Source organism: Oncorhynchus mykiss, chromosome 25 (genome assembly GCF_013265735.2).
Source record: "Oncorhynchus mykiss isolate Arlee chromosome 25, USDA_OmykA_1.1, whole genome shotgun sequence".
In the NCBI taxonomy this organism is placed as follows: domain Eukaryota; kingdom Metazoa; phylum Chordata; class Actinopteri; order Salmoniformes; family Salmonidae; genus Oncorhynchus; species Oncorhynchus mykiss.
Window position 1 is genome coordinate 13,860,899 of NC_048589.1, and position 17,154 is coordinate 13,878,052.

The window sequence follows — 17,154 nt, forward strand, 5'->3', positions numbered from 1 at the left end:
TATCCATGTGTATGTCTTCATTTTAAAATCTCAATACATCTGATGTTGTCATAAACAGACAGCTTTAAAAAATATATATATATATATTACACTGCTCAAAAAAATAAAGGGAACATTAAAATAATACATCCTGGATCTGAATGAATGAAATATTCTTATTAAATACTTTTTTCTTTACATAGTTGAATGTGCTGACAACAAAATCACACAAATTATCAATGGAAATCAAATTTATCAACCCATGGAGGTCTGGATTTGGAGTCACACTCAAAATTAAAGTGGAAAACCACACTACAGGCTGATCCAACTTTGATGTAATGTCCTTAAAACAAGTCAAAATGAGGCTCAGTAGTGTGTGTGTGGCCTCCACGTGCCTGTATGACCTCCCTCCAACGCCTGGGCATGCTCCTGATGAGGTGGCGGATGGTCTCCTGAGGGATCTCCTCCCAGACTTGGACTAAAGCATCCGCCAACTCCTGGACAGTCTGTGGTGCAACGTGGCGTTGGTGGATGGAGCGAGACATGATGTCCCAGATGTGCTCAATTGGATTCAGGTCTGCGGAATGGACGGGCCAGTCCATAGCATCAATGCCTTCCTCTTGCAGGAACTGCTGACACACTCCAGCCACATGAGGTCTAGCATTGTCTTGCATTAGGAGGAACCCAGGGCCAACCGCACCAGCATATGGTCTCACAAGGGGTCTGAGGATCTCATCTCGGTACCTAATGGCAGTCAGGCTACCTCTGGCGAGCACATGGAGGGCTGTGCGGCCCCCCAAAGAAATGCCACCCCACACCATGACTGACCCACCGCCAAACCGGTCATGCTGGAGGATGTTGCAGGCAGCAGAACGTTCTCCATGGCGTCTCCAGACTGTCACATCTGTCACGTGCTCAGTGTGAACCTGCTTTCATCTGTGAAGAGCACAGGGCGCCAGTGGCGAATTTGCCAATCTTGGTGTTCTCTGGCAAATGCCAAACGTCCTGCACGGTGTTGGGCTGTAAGCACAACCCCCACCTGTGGACGTCGGGCCCTCATACCACCCTCATGGAGTCTGTTTCTGACCGTTTGAGCAGACACATGCACATTTGTGGCCTGCTGGAGGTCATTTTGCAGGGCTCTGGCAGTGCTCCTTGCACAAAGGCGGAGGTAGCGGTCCTGCTGCTGGGTTGTTGCCCTCCTACGGCCTCCTCCACGTCTCCTGATGTACTGGCCTGTCTCCTGGTAGCGCCTCCATGCTCTGGACACTACGCTGACAGACACGGCAAACCTTCTTGCCACATCTCGCATTGATGTGCCATCCTGGATGAGCTGCACTACCTGAGCCACTTGTGTGGGTTGTAGACTCCATCTCATGCTACCACTAGAGTGAAAACACCGCCAGCATTCAAAAGTGACCAAAACATCAGCCAGGAAGCATAGGAACTGAGAAGTGGTCCGTGGTTATCACCTGCAGAACCACTCCTTTATTGGGGGTGTCTTGCTAATTGCCTATAATTTCCACCTGTTGTCTATTCCATTTGCACAACAGCATGTGACATTTTTTGTCAATCAGTGTTGCTTCCTAAGTGGACAGTTTGATTTCACAGAAGTGTGATTGACTTGGAGTTACATTGTGTTGTTTAATAAGTGTTCCCTTTATTTTTTTGAGCTGTGTGTGTGTGTGTGTGTGTGTGTGTGTGTGTGTGTGTGTGTGTGTGTGTGTGTATATATATATGACAATGTTTTTAGCTTTGATTGTGCACATGAACCAATAAATTAACTGTTCTATGGGGAAAAACCCCTGGGCCTGTAGCCTAGTGGTCACTTCTGCACGTGGATGACTTTCAATGTGCTGTCCTATATGTATGTACTGCTTTTAAACACTAGAGGGCCTCACTGACCATGAAATGAGTGACATAATCTAGATTTGGTTTAAGGAAACTGGACTGACCATTTCTATTCCGCGAAGATCCATTCAAAACGTTTACAATGAAAGGCAACACTGCCTCAATACGACCCAAACTGTTCAAGGCTGTTCACATGGCCTACCTGACCTGTAATTACTTAATCAAGCGAAATGGTACTAAATAAGTAATATATTTTATTGTTTGTAATTTTCATTAAATGTTGGACTGTTAGTGTGTTTTAACATCGGTGGCTCAACTTGGTTTACTACAATTTTCAATGCGTAAAAGTTGCCTGAGTGAGCACATCTCAAGATCCACAAGAAAATCCACGGACTGATCTTTGGATGGTAAATTCAACAGATTTTTATTGATTGAACAAATAATTCAAATGAAATATAAAAATATAGTTGACACCTTTTTGACCATTATTTATTTATGTATACACTAACGTTCAAAAGTTTGGGGTCACTTAGAAATGTCCTTGTTTTTGAAAGAAAAACACATTTTTGTCCATTTTAAAATAACATCAAATTGATCAGAAATAAAATGTAGACATTGTTAATGTTGTAAATGACTATTGTAGCTGCAATCTGCTATTGCAGCAGATTTTTTAAAAGGAAAATCTACATAGCCGTACAGAGGCCCATTATCAGCAACCGTCACTTCTGTGTTCCAATGACACGCTGTTAGCTAATCCAAGTTTATCATTTTAAAAGGCTAACTGATCATTAGAAAACCCTTTTGCAATTATGTTATTATGAAAACTGTTGTTCTGGTTAAAGAAGCAATGAAACTGGTCTTCTTTAGACTAGTTGAGTATTTGGAGCATCAGCATTTGTGGGTTCGATTACAGGCTCAAAATGGCCAGAAACGAATTACTTTCTTCTGAAACTCGTCAGTCTTTTCTTGTTCTAATAAATGATGGCTACTCCATGCAAGAAATTACCAAGAAACTGAGGATCTCGTACAATGCTGTGTACAACTCCCTTCACAGAACAGCGTAAACTGGCTCTAACCAGAATAGAAAGAGGAGTGGGAGTCCCCGGTGCGCAACTGAGCAAGAGGACAAGTACATTAGTGTCTAGTTTGAGAAACAGATGCCTCACAAGTCCTCAACTGGCAGCTTCATTAAATAATGCCTGCAAATTACCAGTTTCAATGTCAACAGTGAAGAGGTGACTCCGGGATGCTGGCCTTCTAGGCAGAGTTGCAAAAAAAAGGCCATATCTCAAACTGGCCAATAAAAAGAAAACATTAAGATGAGCACAATAACAGACGCTGGACAGAGGAACTCCCGGAGTTGCCTCTTCACTGTTGATAGTCCCACTAAGCGCAAACCAGATTGGATGGCATATCGCTGCAGAATGCTGTGGTAGACATCCTGGTGAAGTGTGCCTTGAATTCTAAATAAATAACTGACGGTGTCACCAGCAAAGCACCATCACACCTCCTCCATTCTTCACGGTGGGAACCACACATGCGGCGATCATCCGTTCACCTACTCACTCTGCTTCTCACAAAGACACTGCGGTTGGAACCAAAACTCTAAAATTTAGACTTGTCAAATCAAAGGACAGATGTCCACAGGTCTAATGTCCATTGCTCGTGTTTCTTGGACCAAGCAAGTCTTTTCTTCTTATTGGTGTCCTTTAGTAGCAATTTCTTTGCAGCAATTCGACCATGGCCTGATTCACGCAGTCTCCACTGAACAGTTGGTGTCCGTTACTTGAACTCTGTGAAGCATTAGTTTGGTCTGCAATTTTCTGAGGCTGGTAACTCTAATGAACTTGTCCTCTGCAGTAGATGTAACTCTGGGTCTTCCTTTCCTGTGGCGGTCCTCATGAGAGCCAGTTTCATCATAGCGCTTGATGGTTTTTGCGACTGCACTTGAAGAAACTTTCAAAGTTCTTGAAATATTCTGCATTGACTGACCTTCATGTCTTAAAGTAATGACGGACTGTCATTTCTCTTTGCTTATTTGAGCTGGTCTTGCCATAATATTGACTTGGTCTTTTACAAAATAGGGCTGTCTTCTGTATACCAACCCTACCTTGTCACAACACAATCAAATGCATTAAGAAGTAAAGAAATTCCACAAATTAACTTTTTAAAAGGCACACCTGTTAATTGAAATGCATTCCAGGTGACTACCTCATGCAGCTGGTGGAGAGAATGCCAAGAGTGTGCAAAGCTGTCATCAAGGCAAAGTGACAACTTTGAAGAATCTCAAATATAAAATATATTTTGATTTGGTTTGACACTTTTTTTCGTTACTACATGATTCCATATGTGTGATTTCATAGTGTTGATCTCTTCACTATTATTCTACAATTTAGAAAATAGTCAAAATAAAAACCCTTGAAAGAGTAGGTGTCCAAGCTTTATACTGATGCTGTGTATATATATATATATATATATATATATATATATATATATATATATATATATATATAGTATGTATGTAAATATATATGTATATATAGCCTACATGTTAAGTTCCTTAGGGCTGCCCATTAGGCACTTGTAACTCATAAGATCAATGTGCCGAATGAATTCAGAAAAGAATGCCGTTTCCAGAAGTGTATTCCCACTTTGGGGGATGTTTCATATATCAAACCATTGCGAGGTTTACCAGTGGAGTTTCGTAAGAGCTTATTGTAAAATGAGAGTTGGGAACAGCCCCCTATTAAGTAGCAGATTGTGGAAAGATTCTTCCCACTTGGAAAGAGACTTTCTTTCTGGAACACATGCTGTTGGATCTTCCAGTAGCCAGCGAGAGAGAAGTGTCCACCCAGAGCTCCTGAAAGTTCTCTATCAGTTTCTAGAAGGGGGAGTCTTCAAGGCGGGTGCGCCTACATTTTTTGATTTTATTCTGTTAAGATTGACCAGGTGAGCAACATATTTTATTTTCTTCTATCTTGCTGTGGGTTAGAAATAATATAAGATTTATACAAAATAAATGGTTTTCAATTAATCAAACATTGTGCTTAGCTGTATGTGCTATATTTATGAGTTTTTTCTAATGAAAGGACTGATTTATTATTTTTCTGTGAATAACTGACAGACAGGTGAAAGATTTTTTTTTGTGCTTGGTTAGTTCTTCAGCCTGTATTTTTCCCATAATGGAACATATATGTTGGATTATGACGGTACCCCTGTGTGGAATCAATAAGTATACTGTATTAGAGTATGAACATTGAATTAGAATAGCCTAGCCAAAGTAACAAATAAATTAGTTGATCATTAGTCATTTGCTAATAGGCACATTGTTTAGGCAAAAGTAATTTATACTACATATACTACATTTTTTTATTTATCTATGGGCCTGATGTGTATTAAGTTGACATTCATGATAGGATATATAAGGGCCAATTCTGAGGGTCTTGGGAGCTAAATGGGATAACTGAATGAAATGTCCTTCCAGTTTCAGTAGCCCTATATGAGCTCCTGTGCCACTAGGCGGGGTGCACAACCTGTAGGACCAGTAGCCTATTTCTGATATTCCAGGCAGGTTTGCTTTTGACGAAATTCTCAACCGTTTTCAATGTCGAGCCTATACGACAGGTCGAATTATGATTAAATGATTTACTAAAAGTACGTGATTTAAAAAAAAAACCGAATGGTTATTAACGAATAGAGTTAATATAGTTATGTTAATTCTTGAGACCGTCATTGTAAATAAGAAAGTGTTATTAACTGACTTGTAAATGAAAAAATGTAAAAGACAACGCATGCATGAGGTGACAAAAATTAGGTCGTTACTTTTCACTCCTTTGAACCCAATGTTGCCTCTTCAGTCACGTTCATTTAATATATTCCCTGTCAAAGGCTCGTGACTTTTTGCCCATTCTCTTCTCAAAGCTAAACCTAATGGGTTTGAACGCAACTCTCTCCTCAGATTCATTAATGTGCTGCTGCTGACCCATAACTTCTAAAAATGAAGATAAGGCTGTCATTGGCCGTGTCGGCTTTCGTTGCAGTGTTATTCGCCTCCGTTGAAGCGCAAGGTAAATGTGCCTCCCTCCTGCCCTTTTCACACACCCCCACCCCCAACTCTGGCTCGCTTTCTCTCTCTCTCTCTCTAGTCGTTTGATATAAACCTACAGGATTTAGGGTATTTATTGTGTGAGAACCATCACATGGAAACAACCATAATGCATTGTACAGTATGATTAATAAAATGATACCCAGTTGTGTGTATTTTACTTGATATGACTTGCCCTGCACCCAGGGGCACCATGCACCCCCAAAATCTGAGGGCACAAAGTACATGTTGTAGGGGGTGGTCGGGAGAATTTAGCTGAAACATCTTCTTCCTGGAATCAAGAGACATAATCATTGTGCCTAATTTGATGTAAAAAAGAGAAAATAATAAAGCTATATTTTCTGCATAGGTTATCTAAGCATACTGCCTTCACCTGTTCAATTGTGATTTTAATAAACTTGTATGCCTTTAGTACAACTGCCACATGGGTATATAGTATCATTACCCCATAATTAAAGCAATTTTATTCAATTGTGTATCTATTTGTCATTAGAGTTTTGAAAATAACAATCTAAATATCTGTCAATCTTTGCATGCATAGCTCTGTCTATTAAATTCAGTGGTTACATTTCCCCAGCCCCTGCCTGCATCTTTGCTAAAATATGGGTAAAATAATAGAATATGAGTCTTATTCAGTACATTTAGTAATTGCTTGCTTTTTTAGTTAGGTAAGCTAGCCAAGCTTGCTCAAACTTGATTGATAGGCTGAAATGGCTTCTAGATGGGCTACCCACTTGGCTAAATCCAACTTGATAAAATTGCTAGTTACCTGGCTAGAATTGCAGCAAAACATTTGTTTTATTTTGAATCAAGAGGGAATCAGCTATCAATATCTTGATCAAATTAATTTACAAACATACCTCCTGTGAGTTCTGCCCACCAATAAAATCAAACTACACTATATATACAACGGAATGTGGACACCCCTTCAAATTAGTGGATTCGGCTATTTCTGCCACACCCGTTGCTGACAAATGTATAAAATCGAGCATACAGCCATGCTATCTCCATAGACACACAATGACAGTAGAATGGCATTACTGAAGTGTTCAGTGACTTTCAACGTGGCACCGTCATAGGATGCCACCTTTCCAACAAGTCAGTTCGTCAAATTTTTGCCCTGCTAGAGCTGCCCTGGTCAACTGTAAGTGCTGTTATTGTGAAGTGGAAACATCTAGGAGCAAGAATGGCACAGCCGCAAAGTGGTAGGCCACACAATCTCACAGAACTGGACCACCGAGTGCTGAAGCGTGCGGCGTGTCCTCGGTTGCAACACTCACTAAGAGTTCCAAACGGCCTCTGGAAGCAACGTCAGTACAATAACTGTTCATCGGGAGCTTCATGAAATGGGTTTCCATGGCCGAGCAGCCCCACACAAGCCTAAGATCACCATGTGCAATGCCAAGCGTCGGCTGGTATGGTGTAAAGCTCGCCCCCATTGGACTCTGGAGTAGGGGAAATGCGTTCTCTGGAGTGATGAATCACACTTCACCATCTGACAAATCTGGGTTTAGCGGATGCCAGGAAAACACTACCTGCCCCAATGCATAATGCCAAATGTAAAGTTTGGTGGAGGAGGAATAATTATCCGGGGCTGTTTTTCGTGGTTCGGGCTAGACCCCTTAGTGCCTTTAGCATTACAGCATACAGTGACATTCCAGAATGTTTCTGTGTTTCCAAGAAATTGACTGGCCTGCACAAAGCCTTGACCTCAACCCCGTCAAAGACCTTTGGGATGAATTGGAACAACAACTGCGAGCCAGGCCTAATCGCCCAACATCAATGCCCAACCTCACTAATGATCTTGTGGCTGAATGGAAGCAAGTCCCCGCAGCAATGTTCCAACATCTAGTGTAAAGTCTTCCCAGAAGAGTGGAGTCTTTTCTAGCAGCAAAGGGGGGGACCAACTCCATATTAATGCCCATGATTTTGGAATGAGATGTTCGATGAGCAGGTGTCCACATACTTTTGGCCATGTAGTGTATGTGCGTGCAGCGTGTCACTCTAGTCTACAGCAAAGATGGTGGAGAGTCTACTCATACTCAGGCTGTTTACCATTGGAAAAAAATGGTCAGTTCCAATCTACTTAAGGGTGGTACTGTCCCATAGACACTAATGCAATAGCATCTGGGTCTGATCTACTTAGACTTCCATTGAAACAATGAACAGGTTGGTTGTTTATCAGCAAAACCGATGCTCGCGCAACCATGGGACAAAACAGACTGGGTTGGCTTAGATTGTTGACATGTAAACTATATTTAGTCTCCAATGTTTGTTGAAAACACAAATACATTTGCATAATGAGCACTTGTCTCTGAAATACATTGTTACAGTTGTTGGTTAGCTAGCTAGCATTTTTTTTTGCCATATTAGCGTTGACATGAAATCAGTCAAAACACCTCAAAACAAGACATGACATCAAGAACAAGACGAAACTATCTGAAACAAGTCACGATTCCCCACATGGTAGTTTCTTGTCATTGTTGGTAGCTATCTGGCCATCCAGAATCACAACAACTTGCAGACTTCTGGCCGAATGAAGCGCCTGCATTGCTTTCGTGACGTTGTCAGCTAACCCATCTATAGAGAATGATAGAGAAAACATCTCTATATAGTTCCCATTGTGGTGTATGTGAGCACATGTCGCAGAGCCATTGAGGCAATCTTCATTTTGAAGTCGTCAATTTAAAAAAAAAATGATTAGGTGATCCCTCCTAATGACCCGGTTGGACATGACTCCAACAGGGTCATCAGGAGGGATCAGCCAATAAATTTGGAAGTCCCACCCAGTTGACTACATTAAAATGGTGGAAGCCCTCAATGGCGCTGCCCATGCTAAAACTGCCTTTTGGCCACTAGATGGTAAATCTTTATTAAGTTTAGTAATTAATTTATTAATTTATGTTTTTTTAGCAGGACAAATCTGAGAGGGAACGTGCCCCTGGGCATGACGCTTCTGTCTACACCTCTTCCCTTTCTCTGTGATGTAATATGATGCCCCATTCTAGGAGTCCCATTCTAGAAGTTATTTCAGGATAATTACAATTTGATTAATTTATTTGACATTTAGTCCATCTTGGTATATATATATATATATATATATATATATATTACACATATACTGTGTGTATATGTATATATATATATATATTCTCAATTTGTTTTTTTAAATGTAATATCCCAAATTTTGGAAATGTTTCCAACTTTACCAATGAGAAAGCTCATGTTCTCGCTGGACTGAATCCTAACTTGACAAAACTCAAGTGACTCATGTTGTCAACTGTAACAGTTGGATCTGACTCTTACATTGATGTCAGTGTCTTCACAAGGCCAGGTAACAATGTGTTACCTTAGTCTTATTGATGTTATTGTTTGGTAGAAGAATCCAGGACCCAATAGTCGGTCCTTTAAAAATTGGATAGGATTTTTTTTTTTTTATCTTTCCAATTTTGTTTTCTCAAACAAAAATTAAGTAAAGTAAAACTACAATTATTTCATGGTTTAGCTATTCCTCTCTGTAATTATGTTGTTACATTGACGTTACGGTAGCTGTTCTAGATTTGATTGTTTCTCATATTTCAATATCCAAACAAAATTAATGGTCTTGATCATTTGTAGAAATGTGACATCATAGTTTCAATATCCTTGATGTTCAAAAACTGGAGCATTCAATTGTTCCCTTTTTTGCCCTGAAAGCTTTTTGGGGGAGTCCAATGTCTACTCCCATATATCTTCTCTAACGGAATGGAAAGATGTAATATGAGAATCGCTAATTAATGCTCAGACAGGGCAAAGACAAAGAGCCTTTTTAGGCTTTTTACGGACATTCTCAAAAACGCTGAGTTGCAATCCATATAGAAAGTTAATATGCAGAAATGTTTAATGTCAGCACATGTTGCGGAATTACTTTGGCATCTGTTCTGCCTTTTTGGGAGAGTCAGAGCTCTTTCTTTGACTGGCTGGCCTGGCAGTAGAGCAGGCCAGGATGAATGGCTGACTGGCCGCAGACTGAGGTTACTGACAGTAGCCAAAGTCTGGCCATGGGTAAGGCAGAGGTGTCTTCTGGTCGGGCAGGGTGCTGTGATCTGCATCCACACCTGGCAGAGGGAACGAGTCTGAAAAGATATCTGCTAATGTTTATTCTGATTATTTTATATCTTCAATTTATTTTTTTTCAATGTCTTGTTTTAGAAAATTACATTAAAATGCAACATGAGAAGACTGAAAAGAAAATGTGTGAAGTAACAACTCTGTCATGAATGATTCCAACTACTTGCGACTTTTTGTACAACGATGATCAAACACCTTGAGTGAGGTGACACAGCTCTTTGCTCTTGTGAGTGAAGACAATCTCCCTACCCAACTTTCCTCCCCACTGCCCCTCCCAACCCCCAAGTGGGTATATTGATTCTTGTTCGAGAGACTTTGTTGGAGAGGAGGGCAGCTTACCCGGGCCCCCTAAATTGATGTGGCAGGTTGGTGATCCTCCTTTACCATGTACCAATACCAGCTTGGCTCAGGTCCTAGATGTTGTCTGCCTGTACATTCAGTGTGTCCTGAGCTGTGGCTTGTCTCAGCAGGTATTTTACAGTGATATTCTTGCATCCCATCCCAATGCCCCTCCTCAGCAGCTTGCATGCCGTCCACTCGCTGACATAGTCTGAAAGGCCAGCCTTTGTATGTATGTCTTTATCACATCCTCATCATCATCCTGGACTATAGTATGTAGCCTATGAGAAGTACATATACAGCCATAGGCTACAGGAAGAATAGAAACTCATACATCACCTGATAGATATTAAGACTTTCTTATATTCTATGCAGTTAAAGCTTGTTATGCTGTTTACCCTTAAGTACAACCTTGTCTGTCCAAAACAAAAAATAGCATTTTTTAAACACTTTGTTTCCACTCTCCTTTAACTGCACTCACATAAAGGTGAAAGGTCAGCCAACACTGATCTAAATAGGTTGCACGTGAAACCCCAGTGAGGAAGAATATCATTGTAAAATACATTTATTGTCTCTCTGTGTGGTCCCTCGTGTACATGGAAACACCTTCACCCAATTTGTCAAGTTGTTCTGAACAACTTTCTCATGTACACATGCATGGTGCCGTGGCAACCTGCTCAATGTGGACACGCGTGTTGTCGGACTGCATCTGTCGCAGTTTTTGTTTGTTTATTTTGAATGTGTACACTATTTTTCCTCTGTATCTTAACTCTCTCTTCATTTTGACTGTGTACGCAGTGTGCCTTCACCTCATGCCATCTTGTGCACTCTGTCAATGAAAAGAACATACACAACAGTCTCCTGTGACACATTGTGTATTCTTTTTGCAAGGTTTGCAATGGATCTATGCCAAAGACTTGTGCTTGAGTCTCGCTCTCTCGCTAGCTCTCTCTCTCTCTCTCTCTCTCTCTCTCTCTCTCTCTCTCTCTCTCTCTCTCTCTCTCTCTCTCTCTCTCTCTCTCTCTCTCTCTCTCTCTCTCTCTCTCTCTCTCTCTCTCTCTCTCTCTCTCTCTCTCTCTCTCTCTCTCTCTCTCTCTCTCTCTCTCTCTCTCTCTCTCTCTCTCTCTCTCTCTCTCTCTCTCTCTCTCTCTCTCTCTCTCTCTCTCTCTCTCTCTCTCTCTCTCTCTCTCTCTCTCTCTCTCTCTATACATATATAAATATACATAAACACTTCATTTTGTCAAAATATGTATAAATACTCTATAAATACTCTATAAATACTGTATTTTTATTTATTTAAACAGGGAAATCCCATTGAGGCCTCTTTTACAAGGGTGCCCCACACACAATCATACAAATTCACAATATTTACAATTCCAACACAATAAAAGCATACAATATTTACAAGTAATTTAAGATAAGTAACTTACAAAACACCATCATGAAAAACAAACACATTCCTCAGTAAAAAAAGTAATCAACCAGCTGTCTGAACTGCTCTAGCAAAACATCCAATTTTAGAGTATATATATAACATTGGGTGTTAAATTCAGCAAATGCCACCCTCAACATTACCTGGCAATCTTGACTCCATTGTATAATCAATAACGTTGGAAGGAAAATGTTGCTGTAATTATGTGTTGTTCATGTCAACGTGTTGGTGCTGGTTGGTTGGGCATGCGTGGTAAGGACTGCACTCAGCATGTATTGGATGGTTCACTCAATGTTTGCACTCAGGGGAGTTTTGTGTGGAGTTGGTCTGTATTAATGTTGTGTACTCCAGACTTCCGGTGCTTGAGTTGCTGACTAGGGTTACCTGGTTGTGCAACTCAAACAAATGCCATTTTGTTTTCCAAAATGGCTACTCACACTTTTTAAATGTTGTTGTGTGCTTCTTTTTTTTGTCACTTTTACCATGGATGTTGGTTCTTCTTGTCTCCCTCAACAATGAACGTCTCAACTTCAGTCATGAAGTGTTTATCGTTGGGCTAAATGTGAATGCTTGATATAAAATGTCTTGCTGAAATACTTGATCAACATTTTTAAACTCATACACACGTTTTGTTATTCATGTATGTAAGTTAACATCAGTTCGTCTTTTGTTTGCAGTGGAGCCCCCCTCAGACTTGAAATTTACAATTCTAAATGAGAACACAGTGCAAATGTCATGGAGAAAGCCATCGCATAGGATACAGGGCTACAAAATACAAGTTGTATCGGATACAGGTTTGTATTTATTGATCTCATTAGTTCATTGATGTTTGCCTGACTAGTTATAGCTTTTCATGCCAACCCGAATGATCTAATAGCAACCCATGCTCTATATCCCAGATGAACCAGCCAAAGAGTTTAACCTCCCAGCCACTGCTACAAAGACGTCTATTACAGACCTAACTCCTGATCTGGACTACTCAGTGTCCATCAACTCCTATGATGACACAGAGGAGAGTATACCCATCTTTGGCCAGCTCACTAGTAAGTGTTCAAGATTCTGATGCTTTTACAAGGTTAAACATAACTTTGGGAAAATCCGATGGCTTTCTCAAAAGGCGGATATAGTCTGATATGAAAAGGGTTTAATCTCAGATCAGATTATTCTGTCATAAGGAACAAAGGACCCATTACATGGTTTCAAACCTCCAGCTTGTCTGTTAGCTTCTAGCGACATTAGAATCAAATAAATCTGTTTTTAAAACTCGAATCACACTCTGTTCATCGCCGATTAACCAGGACAAATATGTTTATATGTATGTGATTGAAGAGGCTTGATGATTTGTTGAATGTCTAGGATTTATTCCCCATACATGGCACACAGGATGTCATGGTAACAGTCCAAATTATTTTGTGTTTCAGTTCAGTCCAGTAACACAAGTGAAACAGAAAGGAGGCCGCAGACTTCAGATGCAATCAGTAAGTATGTTTACGTCAATGTCAACCAATCTGTACTATGCCCATTGCCTGTCCACATAGCTTTATGATCTTACCAGTCCATTTTTTTGTGTTTTTCCAATCCAATCATAATATTGTTCACTGGAATAATTTCCTCAGACTCAAATACCCCATCTGTACTGCTGAGTTGTTCATATTTGAGCAGACAGGGGGTTCTGACAGTGGCTGAGAATTAGTTTGTGATTGAAAACAGTCTTCACATCAAAATCTAAGAGTGAGAGTCTTCTGTTATGCGTATAATCCAAGGAGAGTGATGATGTCACTGTCGTGCCAGCTCTGTGCATTTCCGTCTATTTAAATGTTGAAAGAAGTGGAAAGGATTACTACTCTGACCAGAAGTCCTTTTACTGGAGTTGTGTGCCTCTCTCTGTGAGTTCAGTCTGTGGATTGACAGGGAGACATGCTCACTTTTTCCCTCACCATGTACGCTTTGGGTGTAAATTCAACCCAAAGTTCCTGATGGTTCAAAAACCTTTGCTCCTAGAAGCTATTTCTGGTGGAACGCTCATAACACTCTTTCACAATTGACCCAATTGGCCAGATAAATCCATAGAACTTGATATTTGATGTTTTGTCAAGAAATGCTCAAAAGGCGTAATAACAAGATGTGAGTAGCGTGGAAGGATATTCAGTCAAGTGGACCTACGATAGCTAGGATTTGAGACATTCACAGAAGTCCAGCCAATCATCTTGGATGTTCCAGAGAATCTGAACTATCCACGATAAACAAACAAAAAACCACGGGGGTTTGAAAACACAAAACCAAACAATGCCACTGAAAGTTTTAGTGATTATTTGGTCTACAAAAACACATTTTTGTCATCATGTCTGTTGAAATACCATCTGTCAGAGACCGTCTGTCAGATATACAGTATTCATTAGAGTACCGAAAAGTTGTGCCAATCTGCCAGATTGTGTCCAGACAGTTGATTGTGTTCCTGCTCTACCCCATCCCCCTCTCCACCCCTCCAGGGTGTTCAGTCAATGCCATAGCAGACCTGGTCTTCCTGGTGGATGGCTCCTGGAGCGTTGGCAGGGAAAACTTCAAGCACATCCGCAGCTTCATCAGTGCTATGGCTGGGGCCTTTGACATCGGAGAGGATAAGACCAGGGTGGCTGTGGTCCAGTACAGCACAGACACCCGCACTGAGTTCCTCCTCAACCGCCACTCTAAACGAGGAGAGCTGCTCAGAGCCATCAACACCCTGCCCTACAAGGGAGGAAACACAATGACAGGTATACATGATAGGTGGGACCAGACAGCATGGATATACAGTACTGCCGATATTTTGTAAATACTCGCTGGACTGAATCCTAACTTGAGATCTGTGTGTGTAACTAGAACATTGGTGCAAGTCTCCCGTTGATTGAGGTACATGTTTTGGTTACGCGCTTGTTCTCAAGGTAGGCTTTTGCCCACAGACAGTAAATGTTATAATAAGCAAAAATGTTTTAAGAAACGCTATTTTCTTAAAGGTTTAATATGTTACACTCTGTGTCTAGGGGACGCCTTGGACTACCTGCTGAAAAACATCTTTACGGAGGCGGCCGGCGCCAGGAAAGGCTTTCCGAAGATAGCCATGATCATCACAGATGGAAAATCCCAGGACCCAGTGGAGGAGTACGCTAAACGACTCAGGAACATTGGAGTGGAAGTATTTGCTTTAGGTACTGTGTGTTTTACCTCTGAATGCTAATCTCTCTTGAGAACATCTCTATAATGCTTTTAGTTTTTGAATGCCTGGAAATCCTGGAGATTCCGTAGTGGCTGATTTCCACAGTACTCCATTTGTCAGGCTAACTTCTGAGATGTTTTTCACCATTTAGGCATCAAAGGAGCAGATGAGGATGAACTGAAGGAAATGGCCTCAACTCCCCACAGCACACATGTCTACAACGTACCTAACTTTGATATGATCAAGGCAGTGCAGCAGAAGCTCATCATGCAGGTGTGCTCCGGTGTGGAAGACCAGCTCAACTCTCTAGTGAGCGGAGATGATGGTAAGACATTATAGATGATTCATTACATCACATTTCCGTTGATTGATTTAAATAGTCACATATTTCAAGTACATTGTCTATGGGCGGTCAGTGTAACAAATCGACAACAACTATGTAACTGTAAATGTATTGTTAAAGTGTTTTCCAACCATACTACAGTACATTCCAACCTCAACAGTGTTTATTTGTTGTGTCTCTAGTGGTGGAACCGGCCTCTAACCTCCAGGTGCTTGAGATCTCCTCAAAGTCCATGAGGGTGACTTGGGATGCCTCTCTAGGGGAGATCACGGGCTACAAGCTGACCCTGATGCCCATGATGACTGGGATGAAGCGCCAGGTTGTATATGTGGGGCCCACCCAGACCACTGTCAACATCCGGGACCTGTCCCCAGAGACCGAGTACGAGATCAGCCTGTTCGCCCTGAATGGCCTGACCCCCAGCGACGCTGTCCTGGCCATGGAGAAGACTCAGCCCGTTAAGGTGTCATTGGGTGAGATAAAGCTCTGTAACAGCATATCAGTGATCTAGTATCTCACTCACTCGCTCACTGAAATATTACATTGTTGCTTTAAAAACAAAAGCAAATCACGATGTAGACCATATACAGATGGTATCTAATGTCCTTCCCTCCCCAGAATGCTCTCTTGGAGTGGACGTACAGGCTGACGTGGTCCTGCTGGTTGATGGCTCCTACAGTATCGGATTACAAAACTTTGCCAAGGTCAGAGCTTTCCTGGAGGTCCTGGTCAACTCCTTCGACGTCGGGCTCGACAAGATTCGGCTCAGCTTAGTCCAGTACAGCAGAGACCCCCACACAGAGTTCGCCCTGAACACTTATAATGACATTGCTTCAGTGGTCAAGGCTGTCCGGACGTTCCCCTACCGAGGAGGCTCCACCAACACGGGCAAGGCCATGAACTACGTCAGAGAGAAGATCTTTATCCCCACCCGAGGATCTCGCAACAGTGTCCCGCGTGTCATGGTCCTCATCACTGACGGGAAGTCCTCTGACTCCTTCAAGGACGCTGCAACCAACCTGAGGAATATAGATGTGGAGATCTTTGCTGTGGGTGTGAAGGACGCTGTGCGGTCCGAGTTGGAAGCCATTGCTAACACCCCGGCGGCCACCCATGTGTACACTGTGGAGGACTTTGATGCTTTCCAGAGGATCTCCAAGGAGCTCACCCAGTCCATCTGCCTGAGGATCGAACAGGAGCTCCTCAACATCAAGAAGAGGAGTGAGTAGCCATTTAACATACCCTTATAACAAAAGGCCAGGGTTTTCTCGGTCTGGGCATGTGGTCAACTCCTAGGCCTACTCATAACACATACTGTTTGAAGTTGAGCATGCTTACCATGGACCATACACGTGCCGGTAACTATAGCTATATAACCATACATTCTGGTTAACTTTAGTGGCAGCCGCTAAATGACCTCAAACTCCAGACAGTCTATTGTAATCAGTTATTTGCGATGTGATACAGCAGGTCAAACTGAGCGGTGCTACTGAAATAGTGATGTCACGATGTAACTACATCTGCACAACACAAAAAGGCTGTGTAATTATCTTCATCTCTTAATTCCCAATGCCTTGGGTCTGTTTCAGGCAGGCACAAGCGAGACATATTCATTGTTTTAACTTTCCCTGACTGATCACGCTGCCTCAAATACCACAGAACCATATGCCTGCATCTCAGGGGAGCCCGTTACACCATTTGTCATTGTTTACTGTTTTTAAACACTATAGTAACTGACTGGATACTTTTATTCTGACCTAATTGTCCTGCTAATTCAAAGGCCACCTGTCTCTGAAAGTCAG

At 41.7% G+C, this 17,154-nt stretch overlaps 1 protein-coding gene across 2 annotated transcripts in view; it reads left to right on the forward strand.

The window, feature by feature from the left end:
• The first annotated feature begins 4,588 nt into the window (after nucleotides 1-4,588).
• Nucleotides 4,589-17,154, forward strand: part of LOC110504194 (collagen alpha-1(XII) chain) — a 69,117-nt gene continuing 56,551 nt past the window's right edge. The window contains exons 1-10 of one of the 2 annotated variants that reach the window (XM_036962414.1): nucleotides 4,589-4,779; nucleotides 5,789-5,897; nucleotides 12,494-12,610; nucleotides 12,716-12,859; nucleotides 13,238-13,294; nucleotides 14,306-14,569; nucleotides 14,837-15,001; nucleotides 15,161-15,334; nucleotides 15,535-15,825; nucleotides 15,971-16,573. In XM_036962414.1, coding sequence (XP_036818309.1) covers nucleotides 5,828-5,897; nucleotides 12,494-12,610; nucleotides 12,716-12,859; nucleotides 13,238-13,294; nucleotides 14,306-14,569; nucleotides 14,837-15,001; nucleotides 15,161-15,334; nucleotides 15,535-15,825; nucleotides 15,971-16,573 — 1,885 coding nt within the window. In that variant the 5' untranslated portion in view covers nucleotides 4,589-4,779; nucleotides 5,789-5,827. The remainder of the gene's footprint in view (nucleotides 4,780-5,788; nucleotides 5,898-12,493; nucleotides 12,611-12,715; nucleotides 12,860-13,237; nucleotides 13,295-14,305; nucleotides 14,570-14,836; nucleotides 15,002-15,160; nucleotides 15,335-15,534; nucleotides 15,826-15,970; nucleotides 16,574-17,154) is intronic. The other variant, XM_036962415.1, reaches the window with a different exon arrangement.